The 19,328-nt window shown below is 43.6% G+C and overlaps 1 protein-coding gene across 7 annotated transcripts in view; it reads left to right on the plus strand.

Moving 5' to 3' along the window:
* The window catches only part of NRP1 (neuropilin 1), a 138,509-nt gene that overhangs the window by 101,087 nt on the left and 18,094 nt on the right, over nt 1–19,328 (plus strand). For 5 of the 7 annotated variants that reach the window (XM_060006152.1, XM_060006151.1, XM_060006153.1 and 2 more), the window contains 3 exons: nt 6,235–6,566; nt 11,103–11,247; nt 15,393–15,497. In XM_060006152.1, coding sequence (XP_059862135.1) covers nt 6,235–6,566; nt 11,103–11,247; nt 15,393–15,497 — 582 coding nt within the window. The remainder of the gene's footprint in view (nt 1–6,234; nt 6,567–11,102; nt 11,248–15,392; nt 15,498–19,328) is intronic. The other 2 variants (XM_060006156.1, XM_060006157.1) reach the window with 1 other exon arrangement.

Below are 19,328 nucleotides of genomic sequence, written 5' to 3' on the forward strand. Positions count from 1 at the left end.
TAGTTGCGGCACGCAGGCTCAGTAGTTGTGGCTCGCAGGCTCTAGAGCGCAGGCTCAGTAGTTGTAGCACACGGGCTTAGCTGCTCTGTGGCATGTAGGATCTTCCTGGACCAGGTGTCCCCTGCGTTGGCAGGCAGATTCTTAACCACTGCGCCACCAGGGGAGTCCCACCTTGGCTTTATTCTTGATCAGCAGTTGCATGAAAGTTCTAGGTCATTTTCAGAGCATTACAAATGTGAGAGACTACCCATAAATTCATAGAAACAAGGCCATCTGAGGGCAGGGTGGAAATTTCTGGTCCATTCCTCCCACCTAATTTCACGTCACTGTACCAGAAAAAAAGAAGTAAACTTCATAAAGACTCCAAATGCGTTAGTGTGAATTCTGAATTTCTGGCTCTCCTTTTAATTAAACAAAATCCTTGTTTAAGCCTGAACTGCCCTTTCTCATTTTCACAAGGATTTTCCTGAAAGGTAATTCTAGGCGTATGAGTCTTTACAGGTAAACAAGGCAAATAATTTACTGGATTTTTAAAAATAGTTAAATGACCTAGTTATCTAAACAGAGATCTAAAATACCATGTTTTGATATTTTCACACATATTCTATTTTACAGTTACTTTAAGTAGCTATCTTTTTTCAAATTGCATACTGCTGCTGTCTTAATCACGACCCCTAATATATTTTAGACACTTCCTAGTAAGATCTTTTTAGTAAGATCGCTACAACTGCCAAATAACTGATCAAAGCAGGTTTTGGGAGAGGCCAGTGTGTCATAACGATGGTCACACAGAAAGAAGGTGTGCAGACATATCCAGGCTTTGCTCTGGGCTGTCCATTTAGTGAATGAGTGACCATGGACAAGACCCTCAGTCCCTCTTATCTCCATCTCCTTGTCAGTCAGTAGATGTCCATCTCCTTGATTCAGCTGTAATGAAGATTTAAGTGAAAGGATTTTATAACGCTTGGCTTAGAGTAAATGCTCACTAAATGGTACCCAGTAAATTAAACAGTTCATGGTACTCAATAAATTGAACCTAGAATAGGCCCCAGCAAACAGAGCCCCTAATGAGACAATGATATCAGTGTTTTCTTCTTTTTTTTTTTTTTTGGGGGGGCTTTTGTTTGTTTGTTTGCGGTACGCGGGCCTCTCACTGTTGTGGCCTCTCACGTTGTGGAGCACAGGCTCTGGACACGCAGGCTCAGCGGCCATGGCTCATGGACCTAGCCGCTCCACGGCATGTGGGATCTTCCCGGACTGGGACACGAACCCGTGTCCCCTGCATTGGCAGGCGGACTCTCAACCACTGCGCCACCAGGGAAGCCCTCCGTGTTTTCTTCTTAATTACCAGAGTAGATAATTTTCATCTTTTAGAGGCCATGGTCCCCTCCGTGGAGACCAATGAAAGAAATACAAGACTGCAGGTTCACTGCGGGTCTGGAAGATGCATGAAAGCAGGAGCCATGTTTATCTTCTTTTCCTTGCATCCTGTGTGCCTGCAACAAAATACGTGCCCAATACACTTATTTTTTTAATGAATGAATGAACTGCAGTTTTATCCATTTCTTACGATAAACAAGTGACTGGATTGCAAAATTTTACCCTTTCCGCTTGAGTGGGCAAGCCCCAACTCAATCTGGATTTTTTTAAAAGAAACTGTTGAATTAAAAGTTACCATGAGAACACATCACTTGAATCCAAAGTCTCCAGAGCCCACAAGTTTTAAACCAATTTTTCCATTCAGAAATTATTTTTTAGAAATACAGCAATCCTGGAATTACCAGAGGATACAATGGTGGGTCACCATATAGAGAGATAAGGAAAACAAAATTGGAGCAAACCGTTCTACTTTGTAGGTAATTGACAAAGGAGCATTTTCATTATTTTGACAAGGTAGGCTTCATCATTTTGGCAAAGCTGGAAACTGGTGAAAATGCCCTTGCTGTCTGAGAACACACCACAAACGCTGTTAACTTTTTCGTTAACCAGAAGTTAATTAACTGCGGCTTCTGCACAGGTCAGCGTGTTCCTGTGTTGATCAGAGTTTGCAGGGATGATCTCAGGCCCTACAACATCCAGAGGTACCTTCTGAGTCATCGAGGGAAGATTAAATTATGCTCATTCAGCTTCACCCATCAAATGCAGTTATTACCTCCTCATTCCTTGAAAACTGGTTAACTATTTGGTTTACCAGTATATCTGTTTTCACGTTAAAGCTCAGTTCAGAGATTTTACTGGAAAATAACATCAATGAGAATAACCACTGCCAGAGGGGAAAGGAGTTGCGGGGGTGGGGGGTTGAAAAGGGTGAAGGAAATTCAGAGGTACAAACCTCCAGGTGTAAAATGAATAAGCCACAGCGATGTAAAGTACAGTATAAGGAATATGGCTAATAATATGGTAAAAACTTTGTACGGGGACAGATGGTTACTGGACTTATGGTGATCGTTTCATAATATATGCAGATGTCAAATCACTATGTAGTATACCTGAAATTAATGTAATGTTGTACATCAGCTATATTTCAATAAAAAAAGAAAAGAACCACCTAATTCCCCATCACAGAACTCATTTCTCCCTCCCATCTAGGATTGGTTTTAAGGTTTCTAAACAGGGTTGCCAAGTGAAATACAGAATGTCTAGTTCAATTTGATGCAGATAAATGCATAACTTTTTAGTATAAGTTAGGTCCCATGCAATATTGGGGACAAACTTATACTAAAAAATTATTTGCTGTTTATTTGAAATTCTGATTTAGTTTGGCAGCCTGTTTCTTGTGTTGTTGTTTTTGTTAGATTATTTGTTCGTTAAATCTAGCAACACTATTTCCAAAGGATCTGAGATGGAGCCAGGCTAATCAGGGCACATCTGAGCTAGCCTACCGTGGACGAACAGAGCTAGATCCTGGCAGCTTATGCAAACCTTGAATTGTTAGTGGAACCTTTCTCCTAATCTTGGCTAAAAGTGAGTCACTGGTTTTCAGTCAAAGGCAAATCAAGGTGCCTCTTCCTTGATCTTGGATGAGGCCGACTTGCAGAAGGAATGCCCTTCTGACTGCACGAGGGCCATGTTGGCAGGATGTGGGCTGGCATCACGAGGCTTGTGGACGCGAGGACTGTGCCCCAGCCAGCTCTGCACTAGAGAAGGGACATTCTTCCGGTAAAGGTTCTGCCCTCCTTACAATATTCAAGTTAATTGTGTTTTTCTCCAAATGGTAACATCTGGTATATATTACCAGCTAAACATTTTCTTTGCAAAAGCTGGTTTTGAACCGGACAGGTGTGACCACAGTGACCGAAAATGTGACTTCTATTTTTAACACTATAACTTCCAGAGACCCTCAGTAAAATCTTTTTTGTCAATCTTTTTATAATCTCCATTGAATTTATTCTTGGTTTCCAGATCCCAGCTTGGAGCAAACACTGCAGCTGAATTACAGGAAAGGGTGCTTGGGGAAAACGACAACTGCCTTTTATTGTGTTAATAAGCTGATTCATTCAACAAATATTTGCAGAGTAAATACCAAGAATAAAGGGCACAAGGAGTCATAGAAAAGTTTTTAATATGACTTGGTTCACTCCCTCAGAGAACTTAAAACCTGGGGAGGCAAGTAGCAACCCAAAGGACTGAATATGGCCAGTATATATGAGACATGCAGATGGAGAGCTAGGAAGAGTCCCAGAAAAGGAAAACCATGTCTAGTTGGAGAGATCAGAAAAATTGAATATATAAGGTAAAATTTGAAAACAGGTCAAGATTTTAAGATAGTGGGAAGGACAAAATGATGGGGAATTCTTTAGTGGAGGGAACAGAATGAGAGAAAGCCCCCAACTACTACCACCACCGAGGTGAGGGAGCCTTCATTGAGGAGGGGCCTTGCAAGGCCATGGTATGGAAGACCTGGCACACTGGGTTGAAAGTACGTGCATAATTTGTAGGTGAGCAGGCACCGAATTTTTTTTTTTTTTTTTTTGCGGTACGGGGGCCTCTCACTGTCGTGGCCTCTCCTGTTGCGGAGCACAGGCTCCGGACACGCAGGCTCAGCGGCCATGGCTCACGGGCCCAGCCGCTCCGCGGCATGTCGGATCTTCCCGGACCGGGGCACGAACCCGTGTCCCCTGCATTGGCAGGCGGACTCTCAACCACTGTGCCACCAGGGAAACCCTGCACCGAATTTTTGAGTAAAGAAATGGCATGATCTGAACTGCACAACTCAGGTGGAAAGTATCTGAGTAATTCATTCTTAAGGGTCAGCTGGTAACATGGACACAGCCTAATAGTATGAGAAACATGCCTCTCACGATGGTTACATTTTAGGCTGAATTTTGATTTATGCAGAATAGAGTTGTTTCAAAGAAAAACAGATTCTCCTTCCTGGCATGTCCTCAACGGAGATGTACAATTTTGAAAAGAGAATAATTGAAGTGTTGAACGTTTTGTTATTAACCCACCAATCAATTAATCAGTGATGGGTACTCTCCTGCTCAGAAGCTCCTTGGGCTGCTATAGAAGATATAGAAAGATCTATGATGCCATTCATTGCCTTTGAGGAATTTCTAATCTGGTTCTGAACACAGGACTCCCAATCTTAAAACATGGAGAGAACGGCTTAATGCTAAACTCTGTGCTGCTTCCTGTATGGTAGTCATATTTCTGAGAAGGGAGGGTTCGGGATAAAGGATAGAGTCATTTGAGAAGTTTTCAGGAAGAGCCTTAAGCTGGGTTTGAAAGTCTGGGCAGAACTCACCTCTGTCAACAGGAGGATGAGGGGGCAGCAGGAACATTGTGAACAAAGGCAATGATGAGAATTCTCTCTATGGTATGTGGGAAGAAAATGGAATACTGTCAGTAATAGGAAATAAAATTAGATACCTAGGAGGAAGCCAAAATGAGGGTGTTGAAAAACCAGATCGAGACTTTTTATAGTATCCCATAAATAATGGAGAGCCATGGAAATTTTTCAAAGATCTCTCTTTTTTTTATTGTGGTCAAACGTACATAACGTAGTTTACCATTCTAACCATTTTTAAGGATACAATTTAGTTGCTTCAGTAATCACATTATTGTGTAACCATCACCACAATCCATCTTCAGAACTTTTCATTATCCCAAACTGAAACTCTACACCCATGAAACACTAACGCTCCACTCCCCTCCCCCCAGCTTCTGGAACCCACCATTCTACTTTATGTCCTTTTGAATTTGACTCTTCTAGGTACCTCATATCAGTGGAATCATGCAGTATTTGTCCTTTTGTGTCTGGCTTATTTTCCTTAGCAATGGAAGATTTTTGAACGTAAGAGTGACATCACAAAAAAAAAATTATGAAAAGCGACGTGGGTGTTGTTGATTCAAAACTGGGGTTTGAGAGGGTAGTCAGGAGACCACTTGGCATGTAGCCATGGTATCAAGTCGATGCCAAAAGAAATGAAGATCGCAACACTTTTTTTTTTTTTAACAAAAATATGACAGGATTTGGTAGCAGAACAGGAATGGAAAATGGAAAACGGAAAGACAAGATGACTAGGCAGGAGCTAGCTGATTGGTGGTGATTCCACCCATTAAAGTGCAGAGTTGGATAAAGGGATTTGGTGTCGAGGGGAAAGGACTGTTTCTGTTTGGACTTGGGACATCTGAGTTGACAGTGGGATCGTGCAAAGTTCTCGTGCAGTTTAGAAACGGGGGTGGGGAGGACACCTGGGGGAGGATGGGCCCCTCCTTCAACGCTCAATCCAAAGGTTTCCCCCACCCCCGGGAGGGGGCCCTCCTACCTCTTCAAGCTGAGCCGAGCACTTTCTTTCTCTTCACCACCTCATCATCTTCTTTTTGCTTTTGTCTTGGCAACTTTCCTGCTGTTGGAATTATTGGTTTACACATCTCCAGCCCCGCATAAACTGAACCTCCATTGGGCAGGGCCTGTACTTGATCCAGAGATAACTTCCGGATACCAAAGGGAACAAACGTCAATACTTTGACCTTAAACTTAGAAGAACTCAAAAAGGGAAGAAATGAATGTTCTTATCAAAGATTTTCTTTACCGGACTGTGAGTGTAGGGCAGGGAGTGTAGAAAGAGGAACGGGGAAGCTCTGGTTTAATGTCAGATGATCCAGACATTTGCAAATCTACATGAATGCGTACAGACCATGTTTTTATTCAATATGTTGGATTCTCTTTCTAAGCATGGAGACTTCTAGAAAATCATTTTACATCGCCTATTCCGTTCCCCTCTCTAGATTATCCTTGCTCTGGAATGTTGGGTATGGTGTCCGGACTTATTTCCGACTCCCAGATCACAGCATCCAACCAAGGGGACAGGAACTGGATGCCTGAAAATATCCGCCTGGTGACCAGCCGCTCGGGCTGGGCACTGCCGCCCGCCCCGCACCCGTACGTGAACGAGTGGCTTCAGGTGGACCTGGCGGAGGAGAAGATTGTGCGGGGCGTCATCATTCAGGGGGGCAAACACCGGGAGAACAAGGTGTTCATGAGGAAATTCAAGATCGGGTACAGCAACAACGGCTCGGACTGGAAGATGGTCATGGACGACAGCAAGCGCAAGGCCAAGGTGAGGCCCGGGCGGGGGCGGCGCCGGGAGGGGGCGGGGCGGCGCCGGGAGTGGGGGGCGGTGCCGGGAGGGGGCCCTGCCTCACGGCCTTGACTTGAATCAAGGACCCCGGCTTCTTCCTGTGGAAGAGCTGCTTCTCATTTCCTGAAAGCCGTGGGATCTGCGGGGGCGAGTGATGGAGACAGTAAGATTCTAGGGGAGACAGGAATTCCACGGCTGAGAATCGCGTCGCCGGTCACCTTTCTCTCCCATAGGGAACAGCAGGTGGCTCAGGGGACCGGGAGGTCGTGAGGGTGGGTCCAGGGGGCCACTGCGGTAGGAATTCAGAATCTCTCTGCAGACTCTAATCTCTCCATGAGCACCCGCCCCCAGGGCCCTTCTGTCACGCATCCCTTAAGTGTATTTTTACATTTAAAAAATTTTTTTTTATTGAATGAAAAACTCTTTAAATTCTGTAGTGCTTTACAATTTTCAAAAGTTTCATAATTGTGCTGAAATACACATAACAGAAAATTTGCCATCTTAACCTTTTTAAGTGTACAGTTCAGTAGGGTTAAGTACATTCACGCTGGTGTGCAAGCCCACCTCCAGAACTTCCTCGTCTTGCAAAACAAACTCCACCCCCCATTAAACAATATTTTCACCCCCTCTCCCCCAGCCCCTGACAACCACCATTCCACTTTCTGTTTCTATGCATTTGACTACTCCGGGAGCCTCATGTAAGTGGAATCAGACAATATTTAGCCTTATTTTACTTGGGATGATGTCCTCAAGGGTCATCCGTGTCGTAACCTGGGTCCGAATTTCATTCCTTTTTAAAGCTGAATAATATTCTATCGTATGTACAGACCACATGTTGGGTATCTATCCATCCACTGACGGACACTTTCATTGCTTCTAACTCTTGGCCATCATGAATAATGCTTATGTCTATTTCTATACGTTGGAACCTTTCAAAAAGCAGTTGGCCCTTGAGGATCTAGTGAAAAAGAAATATTCCAACCTTCACCAGAACACGTGGCATGATTTTTTTTTTTTTTAACGCAACAGGTATTCTTTAGTTATTATGTTTTTCTAAGGCTCTTGGTTAAATATATGTGCATTTCCTGAGCACAGAACACCAACTAGGAAAGGACACCCTGAGTATGCTGCATGGCCTAGAAACTGATTTCAGATTAAAATAAGGAAGAGCCCCCAGAAGTTCAGTTCTGCATGCAGAACTATATGTGGGTTCTGTATTCAACTGATGATACTTCTCACGCCTAGCACAATTGGCGTTTCGGTCCCAGTCTTTCCGTCCCTGCTTTGCCAAGGACCTACTCCTTTTATGAAAAGATTTTAGCTCATTAGAGGGAATGGGAGTGTGGGAATATGGCTTCATACAGTCACTGGGGCCAAAGGCTTTGCAGACAATAAACAAAGCCGGGCCACGCAGCCAGCTCCCACTCGGCCCAGATGTGGAGGCTCTGCAGAGACTGTCCCTACGGCTGCACTCCGCACCAGTGGGCGGGCCACCAAGAGGGATGATGCTGTTGGAAATGTAAGAATTCCTCTCCCATCTCATCCCCAGTTAACTTGTGGTTTCTAAAACATTTCCAGTGTCGTGGGTTTTTTTTAATCTATGTGCAGCTACTCTCTTGCTTGTGTCCATTTCATTTTCCCCTTTTATGTCTACCCCTCTTGTTTTGGTAGAAGAAAAAGTAAAATAAACATCAGAAACTGGAGTTCCCCTAAGAGGCGATCTTTTCTGAGGAGTTGTGAGCCCTGTGGCTTTAGCACCAAGTGTGAATATGCTGCAAATCAACAACTTCCCGGAGCCACTGTCGCACGGCAGTGTGAGCTGTTGTGACACTTTCTTCAACATTCGGTTTCTAAGAGGGAAAGGAGACAAATTGCCATAGGCTCTGGATGGGATGCGTCTTATGCGTCCTGGCCTTTAGTATCCAATCCACTCGTCTGCGATCAAGTCTAAAGCTATCACTCCCTTTGTAGGACATCGCATATAGCATTCACAAGAAGCCAGCACACAGCTTTCAATTTTAACGAAAAACTCCATTCAAGATTGGTTGAATGTGTTAGATTTTTTTCCTAAAACATTTCATCCATCATTATCATGTTCTTAAGTATTTAAACCATAAAAGTTTCTAAATTGTTTACATGGCATCTGGTCTCTGATTCCTAACATGTCCTTCCCCTGGAATAAAATCTTCAAGATGAAAAAGGAAACTGGTTAAACCTTCCATTTAGGAGCAGTATTTATTTCTAAATTGCACAAAGATAGTTAAAACATACTATATTTTAACTTGCAAATGAAGATTACCTGCTTAGGATGCCAAGTACCTTTTACATACGGTGAAGGGAGCACACTGTTTTGTGTTCTAAAACAGCACTTTGATGGATTTAAAATCCTCTACGCCCTCACCTTACTTCCTACCCTTAAATAGTGCATGATGGACAAGGGACCCCAGAGTCTTTGAATCAACTAGACTTTTCAGGGGCAAATAGATCTAAATACTCCAAGCCCTCTTCTTCTAAAGCATGATTAGTGAAAGGACACAAAGACATTTTGTAAACCATCCTATGTTAGCAAACTTAGCCCAATTCCATACAGCCCTTCCTTGCTAATATTCTGCCCAGTTCATCACTGACAACATTTATAATGTATTTACATTGTGCTAATTCTTTGCTCAAGGTAAAAGTAGGAGAAAAGCCTGGGACTCCGTAGATATAAGTGCTTTTCTCCTGAGAATGTTGGAGCTATGTTAACGTACACAGAACTTGCATGTGTAGTAATACTATTTTTACTATAATTAGTATCTTACTGAGAACACTTCATTGGGCCTGACGTTATACGTCAGATTCTCCACTAATGGCAGCAACTGCAGTTCTATCAAGAATGCAGAGGCCCCCGGTAGTGAATTTACTCTTGAAAATGATAAAAGGAAACTTTAATTGAGAGAGGTGGGTCTGTATTAGCCCTGTGCTTCTAGATTCCTGGAAGATTTTCTGAGTTGGAAAAGGTCAATTAATTTACTTCTAGAACTCAGAAAAAACCTCTAGTTATGTCACAACCTTCCCAATCTAGCTTCTCTTACTTGGGTCACCCATTTGGCCTAGATATTTCCACCACCGAATGATGGCATCTTTGGCTGGTTTGTGATGTTTTGACCCAGGTATTGGGCAGGGTTCCCACTCCTGTTGGATGTGGCCACCCACTCAATATGATCTACCAGATTTGGAAGCCCAAATCACAATCCGTTGAAAGAAAAAGCAATGAAACTGAATGTGTGGCCATGGGAATAGACCTCAGTGTCCTAGACTTCAGTGTTGTCATCTATTAAAATGAGGAAATCAGACTAGATTGTTTCTAAGGGCAGTGTGGTGAAGGACGCCAGATAAGACTGGTAGGTCTGAATCCCAAGGTCATGGCAAATTACTTGACCCCTCTGTGCCTTGCCTGTAAAAGAAGGGCAATAATAGAACCTACCTCTTGGAGTTGTCTTGAGGATTAACTGAGTGAATACATTTTAAGCACATGGAACATCACATGATGCTTGATATATAAAAGGATACTCCCAGTGATAAGGCAGTTTGATTTTTCTAATCCCCTCCCCTCTTCCCATTCTGGACAGAGTGAGGAATGATGTTGGGAGAAGAGGATACAGAGAAGCTTATCCATTTCTTAAAAAAGAAAACAAACCTAGCCATTGCTCTATTTTCTTATGATTCCACTCAAGGATTTTGACCTTCCTGTCACTGTAAAAAGGAAAACAGAATAATCCAGTGGCAGCAGGGCAATAACGGCCGGGCTCCTGAACGTGTCACAGTGATGTCGAGTTAGGAATGCTCTTCACCAAGAGGTGCCAACTCACTGCAGTGCAACCAGGCATCAGAACATCGCTTAGCGGTCAGGACCCTGTCACTTTCCTGAGATGAGAAAGTCTTTTATCTACAAATGCCTCCAGCTGGTGGTACTGCTTAAGCCAACAGCAGTTCCAATGGATTGGAATAACCCAAGTTCTTGGTTACAGAGAGCTTGAAGTACGTGAAATTTACTATCTCCTCCTCCAGGAATGGAATTCCTCGCTCTTCTAGAGGACGGAGTTTTAGCAAAACCAGGACCCATTCATTTAAGAGAATGTGACAGGAGTCGTTATTGGAAATGTGGTGTCTGTTACAAGCTCTGAAAAACGGCAGGCCCCCTTTCTGAGTTTTCTTCCTCCACTTTTTCAAGGAAGTGGTAAAAGTGTCACTTCTCCCAGGCACATCAGACTGTCATTTAAAAATGTGTCTCATTAAATCCTCAGCTTCTGGTCTAGCCTCAGTGTATCCTCCAGAGTTTCTAAGAAACGACATCTGTCACTTCTTAGAGAAGGTTTGATTGTTTTTTCCCTCCTCATTTAGGAAAGGAATGTCAGCCGTTTACGAAGTAGTAGAATGAGGCCCATTTCTCTGCCCTGCTAAGAGTCGTAAAGGAAGGACTTATCTGCTGAAAGGGAGGTTTTGTTAATACCTGGTGTTCTTCATACTTCACAGTCTTTTGAAGGCAACAACAACTATGACACACCTGAGCTACGGACATTTCCACCCCTTTCCACGCGATTCATCAGGATCTACCCCGAGAGAGCCACTCACGGTGGACTAGGGCTACGGATGGAGCTGCTGGGCTGTGAGGTGGAAGGTAAGCACGATTTCCTGAGCCCCCCTGGTTCCCCAGATGTTTTATTTCCTTCATCATGCACTTATGCCCCTGACGGTGCTGCTGCAAATTGCCCCATTTCTCCTGGGCGATCCTGTGTCTCTTGTGCCTGCTGGTCCGTAAGGCTCATCACCTGACGCCCTGCACGACTTATTCAGCAAATACGCTACTGACCCTCATTTCTCCCTGTTTCAACAGGAAGACTTGTAGACAAGCAGCCTTCTCCTGTCCCTAAGTGCACACTGCATCATTCCCAGATCTTCCCCTAGTCCTTTGTCTACCCCCTTGAGATTAGTTTATCTTCTCATTTGACAATGTTTACTGACTACGAGTTCTTTCCCAGACACAAAGGAGGCACCAGAAACACAAAGGTCTATAGGACGTGGACCTTACACTCAAGTAGTTCAGCACGGATGGAGGTGGTAGACCAACACACCAGCACTTGCTGCCCCTGGGCTTTGCCCCTAGAAACCGTGCCCATCCTTCAGGACTTGGCCCCGTGCCCTGTCTTCCATAACAGTGCCTTCACATCCTAATTTTTTGTAGGTTGTTTCCATAACGCTCCTCAGATTCTGTGGAGTTGTCTTCTTTGACTTTTTTTGGAAAATGATGTATTGTGAAATTCACATAACATAAAATCCTCCATTTTGTTTTTTTAATTATTTTATTTTTATTTTATTTATTTATTTATTTATTTTTTTGCGGTACGAGGGCCTCTCACTGCTGTGGCCTCTCCCACTGCGGAGCACAGGCTCTGGACGCGCAGGCTCAGCGGCCATGGCTCACAGGCCCAGCCACTCCGCGGCATGTGGGATCTTCCCGGACTGGGGCATGAACCCGCATCCCCTGCATCGGCAGGCGGACTCTCAACCACTGCGCCACCAGGGAAGCCCTTAATTATTTTATTTTATTTTGTTGTTGTTGTTGTATTTTGGCCGCACCTCGTGGCATGTAGGATGGTCCCTGACCAGGGATCAAACCCAGGCCCCCCGCAGTGAAAGCTCCGAATCCTAACCACTAGGCCACCAGGGAATTCCCTAAAATCCACCACTTTAAAGTAAACAATTCAGTGGCATTTAGTACATTGACAATTATTTATGCAACCAACACCTCTATCTAGTTCCAAAACGTTTCCATCGCTCCGAAGTGAAACCCCCTACCCATTAAGCAGTCCCCCTCCCTCAACCCCGGCGACCACAGATTCCATGACCTTCTTAGTGTTGTTCAGAGGTCCGTGTCTGGTCCAAGTTGGCATCTGCAGTGTTGACTACCATCCCATACTAGCAGGAAGCAGCATTTGACAGGCTGAAACATCAAGACATTATCTTGGATGAATTTTTGTTGGTTTTTTTGTTTTGTTTTGTTTTGGCTTGGTTTTGGGGTTTTTTTGGCCACGCTGTGAGGCTTTAGGGATCTTAGTTCCCCGACCAGGGACTGAATCCGCACCCCCTGCAGTGGAAGCACAGAGCCCTAACCATTAAACCACCAGGGAAGTCCCCTGCCTGAATTTCTTAGGCTGCTGCAGAGAAACAAAACTTTACATGAGATAATATATATAATGTACAGTGAGGTCTGTTTAAAGATAGACTTAGGTTATCATAGGAAGGTCATATCAAGGACAAATTCACTTCTCACACTGACCTCAGAACTGCACTCTCCTCTGCATTTTTTCACATAATGAATGAGATGCATGTTTGAAAAAATATGATGGTTGCATAGTGTACTATTTAATGCTTTTGTGCCTTGGAATTCCCATCTGCCTTCAATTTGGGCATAAACGAGTAACCTTATACCAACTTTTTCATCCCCAGAAAGGTCTTTCTCTAGGTTAGTGCAAAGAATGGCTATTGTTGGTACCCAGATGTTAATCCGTTGAGCATATGCTCAGAGTTGTTTGGAAGGATGCCTCTTAAATATCACCTTCTTGGGATTTCATAATTATTTGTGTTTTGAGCTACCCCAATATAATTACATTCCTGAGCACATTAAATATCATAAAACATTTCTTACACACTAAAGAATCTTAAGCTATAAATCACCATCCTAGTGAATAATTCATAGCTGCTTTCCTATGTGTTTATTGAAAAGCAGGCCATTATCTCCGATTCTTTATTAGGTAGTTGTTTCCATATCTGTAGTTATGTCCCAGGACCTCTGAATCATCTAGTCACTGTCAACACAGACCAAGAATGACCACGTGCCAGGACTTTGGCAAAGATGCCAAGAAAAAGAAGGGATGGGCAGACTGAACCACCTGCAGACACATTCGTTCAGTGTGCTGAGCAATGTGGTTGCCTGGAAAAGGGCGTCTGCTGCTCTGATGCAGGACTTTAGCCCCGATTCTGGGAAGCGACATTGATTTAGAAGGTGGAATGAATGGATGGTTGAAAAGACTGAGCCTGGTGGCAGTTTGCCAGTGTCAACTCTGTGGTGAGGTAGCAATGGTGGTGAAGGGGTTTGCTGCAGATGTTTGCAGGCACTCACCGAGGTGGGGAAGTTGCCCCGAGCCACACGAGGAGCCAGCACCCAGGGAAAGTGTTGTCAAAGCTGTTTAACACAGTTGGTGAAAGGGAGTGTTTTTGTTCTCCCTTAAAACGATTAACAGGCCCTTATTAAATACTGACTTTGTACCTTGTGCTACAGGAGATACCCAAAGATAGAGAAAGAGGGTGATGTGCAGCCCAGCCATCTCGGAGTCTCCATCTTATTTGGGGCTAGCTCTTATGTTTAAGAAACAGTTAGAGAACCACAGAAGATAAAAGATTTTCAAGTAGTAAAATTGGGACATCACTTTTTACTTTTTTCAATTTAATCCCCGTACTACCCTGGTCCGCTTCCAGTGCAAAACTCCTCCTTTTTAAATACCATAAGGAATGTGGAAAAACCAGCAAGATGAATAGAGAGTTTGAAAGTGGCACGTTACCAAGAGCAAAGGCAGCTTAGCAAAGGCAAGCATCTGGATTGCCAAAGAGGATTCTATTGATTCAGTGTTAGCAATAAGCAGAACCCAGAATACATGTGTATGCATTTTACAGAGTCTAGTTTGTACCCCTAAACGGTGTGAACGTTACCTGTACGTGGCGATTTCCTAATTATTATTGGTGTGTGTTTGGGGCAGTTGAGGAAGTTGAAACTAGCTATGTTTCTACATTTATTATAACTCTGCTCAGGCCTTTAGCACAATAACAAACAGGGTCAAATTTTTATTGAGAAAGCAGCAGTTACCAGCACATTCCAATTGGCCAGAAGCTGTTAGAGAACAGGCCCCCACTCCCAGCATCTTGTCTGGTTTTCAGACATCAAGAGAACTGTCCATTATCTCAAGTCATGTAAAGTGAAATGTAATGCCGAAAACTGTAAGATATTAAACAGATTGCAAAAATGAGTAACAGGCTGGAAAAGAAAAATAGACGGAACTAAATTTAAAGAACTTCAAAAGCAGTCTTTGATTAATGTTGGCTACTTTTCAACTACAAACTCAAAGCTATGGGAATACCTGCCAGCAGTGGAATGTAGTCCTCTGGGAGTTAAGGTAAAATGACCCCAGGGAACTCCCAGACACCTGCCTGGGCTCACAATCTTGAGAAGCTTACTTAGAGGGAAATGGAGTTGCTCTTTAAAAAATAAAGAAGTAAAGAACAATATTGTACTAAAAATGAATGCTGAGACTCCCTTTTGGGGAAAATTTTACAAGATAAACTTAGTAAATACCAAGAATCTAAAAGAATTCTTGACAAGTGAGTCCTCTAGCACCTTGAAAATGAAAGGAAAAACAGTTCAAGCCAAATCTCTATCATCAAAGTTCCCAACTTCAGGGTCGTGAATAAATAACCAGTGAGAATACAAGAACTTTTCAGAAAAAGGATGTGTATGTAGATAACAATGTATAAAATGCTAAGGCAGCCAATTCTACAAAGGAGATACAGATCAAATACCAAAACAAAGCAGTCCCCAATGCATTCTGCAAAATCTGAGTATATTTCGCTCCTGAAAGAGAGGCAAACCACGCTCCTGGTCTTCTAACCACAGATTAGAGTTTTCTGCAAAAGCATTAGCAGGATCAACAGCCAGGGGCTGGAGAATACATTTCAGAGGTGTGAGAAAATAATCTTTGGATCTTGTTTCAGCACCTACAGCTGGACCGACCACTCCCAATGGGAACCTGGTGGATGAATGTGATGACGACCAGGCCAACTGCCACAGCGGAACAGGTGATGACTTCCAGCTCACAGGTGCAGAAACCATCTTCATCCCATTGCTGTACCATCTCAGTTCATGTTGTAGTCGAGACCTGCTAATTAACGTCTGTTTGTGTTTGCGGAAATCCTCATGGCGGCAGGCGGGAGGAAGCCTTGCCAAAACACGTGCATCTTCATTTCCTCATGTTGTCGTGTAAACAAATTGTCCTTCACAGCCACAGCCATTCGAGCGATAATATTAGCCATTTTCAGAGCCAAAGGCTAGGATTGTCTTCATTGGATAAGAATTCCTCCATGGCTAAATGGAACATAAACTGATTCTCATCTTTGACCTTCCACCCCCTTCCGAGATAACATGTGCACCACCCGTACATAACCACACGCTGGAGAACGTTTCTTTTCAGTTTCTAACCAGGATCAAATTTTTTGAGTGGATCCTTTAACCAACTAATTAATGAAATCAAGCTTATATTTGAAATGCAGCTTTGAAGCTAGGATTTTGCGAATCATTTTACATTAGAATTTACAAGGGCAGAATTTGTTGTTATTTGACATCACCACTAGCAGATAGATCAGGGATGGTGTGTGCCACGTGCCTCACCAACTTATTTAGAGGATTACTCCATGATATTCTAAAACTCTAAAAGCTAGAAAGTGACCTTCTCTTCTACTTGGACTGGCAGAGGAAACATTAAGCAAGTGGGGAAATGGGAGGCCACCCTTTGGAAACTGGCCAAAGCACTAGAATTATCACCCTATTGCTGCCAAAGGTACCGTGGGGCCTTTACTGCTACCCAGATCAAAACACAGTTTCTTACAGCATCTGACTCTCATTTTACATTAAACACGAGCCCGTGGATGCAGGTCTGTATTTTTACCCAAAAGGGATTCAGGAGAGCCCACGTAATTCATTTTCATGGGCGAAACTGAAGGCATTACCATGTAACTCCACAATAGTGCCACGTTATTAGCTAACGCATTAATGTAAAATGTGGAAGGAAATGTCCCAGATTTCCAATTACTTCAAAAGCTCTCTTCTGAAGGAGGAAGACTGCTCTGCACCCTGAGATGGAATAAGGGGTAAAGTCTAGCTCAGAAGTTTAGTACCATGAAGGGAGTTTACGTTTAAATCCTACCTCCTAAGGTTCTCTGCCTCCAAATTTCCAGGATAATTGCTTACAGTCGAATGGCCAATAAATGTCACGTGGCTATGGGCTTTTGAAAACAAATCTTGTATATAAGTAGTTGCAAGCCACAAAAATTACTCTAATTAATGCAGAGGGGTTTTCTTTGTAAGATGTCAAGCTCCAGCTAAAAAGCTTATACAGCTGATGTTAAAACAGAGTACCAGTCTGGTGAAACAGGTCCTGCAGAACCTTCCCAAGGTCGCCTGTGAACACTCTGCAAACCTCAGGCTTTTTGCAAACCCGGTCACACGTCCCATCCGTAGTGAAAATCCTCATATAAAGGAACGTCTGCAGTCATCAGAGACTCCCCTGTTCAATTACTCTCTTGAGGAGAGGTTCTTTCCTTTATAAACCCTAAAGTGGTCAGTTAATATTGATTAGAGACAAAGCCTCAGATTTATTCCTTGTGTCAGAACAACCAACCTTCTCATTTGTGCATCGGCTCATGACTGAATCAATTGAAACCTAAGCCTTTGAATGAAGTAGAGTGAGTCTGTTAGCCTGGAGCAAATTGTGTATGGCCCCGAGTTGCAAACCACAGAAAATGGGTCATTTTGACTGGAAACACTGACAGTCCTTTATAAGTACAAGGCGATAGTTTATCTACAGCATTTAAAATCATTTATTGGGTAGATAGAAAAAAATCCATTCTAGTTTTTTGGTGTTTTTTTTTTTACATATTACCCTGGCGAAAAAAGTCATTTTCTCAGGCCAGCACGTTTGTTTCAATAATTTGATCTCTACGTGCATATATTAAGAACTTCCGGGGGTGCTGCAAAGGCTCACTCTATTGCCCCAACAAGAAGAGGTGATCTAAGAAGACATCCTCATGCTTTGTATTCATTTACTGCATGACGGCCCATTTGTCCTTTTTTAAAAGCTTATTTTGCTCTATGAAGCTCTGTGTTAGTCTTTTCTGAAGAAGGGCGGGCTGACATTTGCCGGTGTTTGCAAGCAGCCCAGCCTGCCCCTACCTAACCCACTATCTTTTCACAGGTGAGCATCTCACCTCCTGGGCTCACACACAAGTCTGTACACTCCTTGCTCTTTCTGTCACAGCTGCAAACTTTGAACGTTCAGTGTCCAAAACCAAACGAAAAGTAGTCTCCCTTTCACCCTGGTGGTTGGCAGCATGGAAATTGGGATCAATGCCCTCTTAAGGTTCGGTTCCTTAACAGAGATGATGTCACTTTAATGTCTTCTCCCGGGGGGTGGCCTATTTGAATATAGGGGGAAATAAGTATTTAGCAAAATGCTCATTACCTATAAACAACACTGAATTCCAGGTGAACTGTACCAAATGCCTGGAAATGAGGAGAGGTTTTGCTCTCCCTTGCTTGCTTGTCAGGGTGAAAATTCACCCTTGAAGTTACTCATTTGCAAATGCCTTTGATGTCATTAGATAATACAGTTGGCTTCAAAGGCACCAGGAGGCCAAATTTCACATTGGATCTGTGTGTCCCCAACAGCGGAATTTGGCTCCCAACCTCTAACACAACTGACAGTGCATATCTGTTTTTAAAAGTGAAGTTTCACCTTGAGTCTTTCTCCTTTAAGACCACTGGGAACGGAATGCTAATGCGTCTGGCCTCCCTCCAATTCTGCCATTATAGATTCACCTTCTTAACCCATAATATATGTAATGGCTTCTCCTAGCGCCTGCCTCATTGAGGCCGTGCACACGTGAGACCACTTATCCAGCATATTTACTGGGCCAGCAGGGGTACCACGACTTGGTGCTACAGTGGACTAGCTCAGAAATCTTCAGGCCATTTCAAGAGCTCAGTTTTACGGCTCTCTGATTCATGATCCGGGTGATTTCTCACCCATGGGAGCTGCAGGATAGGACTAGGCCTCGGCCAGAATAGAGATGACTACAGTCTCTATTGAATGACACTACTGGAAGGTGTACAATGGCACCTCAGAGCCACCTCCAAACTTTCCACGATGGGCATGAGCCCCCCATGCCCTTACCCTGAGTCTGCCCAGGACTTTATCCCTCGGGAAAGCAAATAGATGCTCTCGACCATGATCTGCAAGGCAGGCACACATATGGAGAAATGGCTTTCGCAAGCACCAAAGTAATAAACAGCAAACCAGTTTTTCAAGAAGCGTTCAGGTGATGCTTGTGGGTTGGGCAACTTGAAGAACGGGACTTTAAAACAGAAGTCTCATGACGAAGGGCGGAAAATGGCTGAGCTAAGATACCCAAGCTAAGAGGGTAAATCTAAGTTTCCACTGGTCCCCAGACCACGAATTCCAAGTCGACCCGGGCTGACTGAAGTTGATGGCATTCAGGGTGTTGTTTGTGCAGCCTTCCAGCTCCTCGGGACTGTGAAGAAATGTGTCCCTCCGCCCCTTCCCCTTTTCCTGCAGCTTCTCCGAACTGCATACTGGGCGGAATTATTTGTCCTTGGGAAAAACAAACAACCGCAGCCGCAAAAGAAAGGAGGAATTACTGCCATCTGCTTTAAAACTTCAGTTTTTAAAATAGATTGTGGGGACCAGCCTTGCAACTCCCCCCAAGACACACATCTGAAACCTTGGGAAACTATTTGAAGCTTAGAGGTCTAGGTCAAGTTTAATACTTAAGTCACTAAGGACCTTGGGCGGCCTTTGCTTTTCACTCTTGCAATTGTGAGCGTCGTCGATTAGTCTGGGAGTCAGGGAATGCCCT

This window comes from Delphinus delphis, chromosome 2 (assembly GCF_949987515.2).
Source record: "Delphinus delphis chromosome 2, mDelDel1.2, whole genome shotgun sequence".
In the NCBI taxonomy this organism is placed as follows: Eukaryota; Metazoa; Chordata; class Mammalia; order Artiodactyla; family Delphinidae; genus Delphinus; species Delphinus delphis.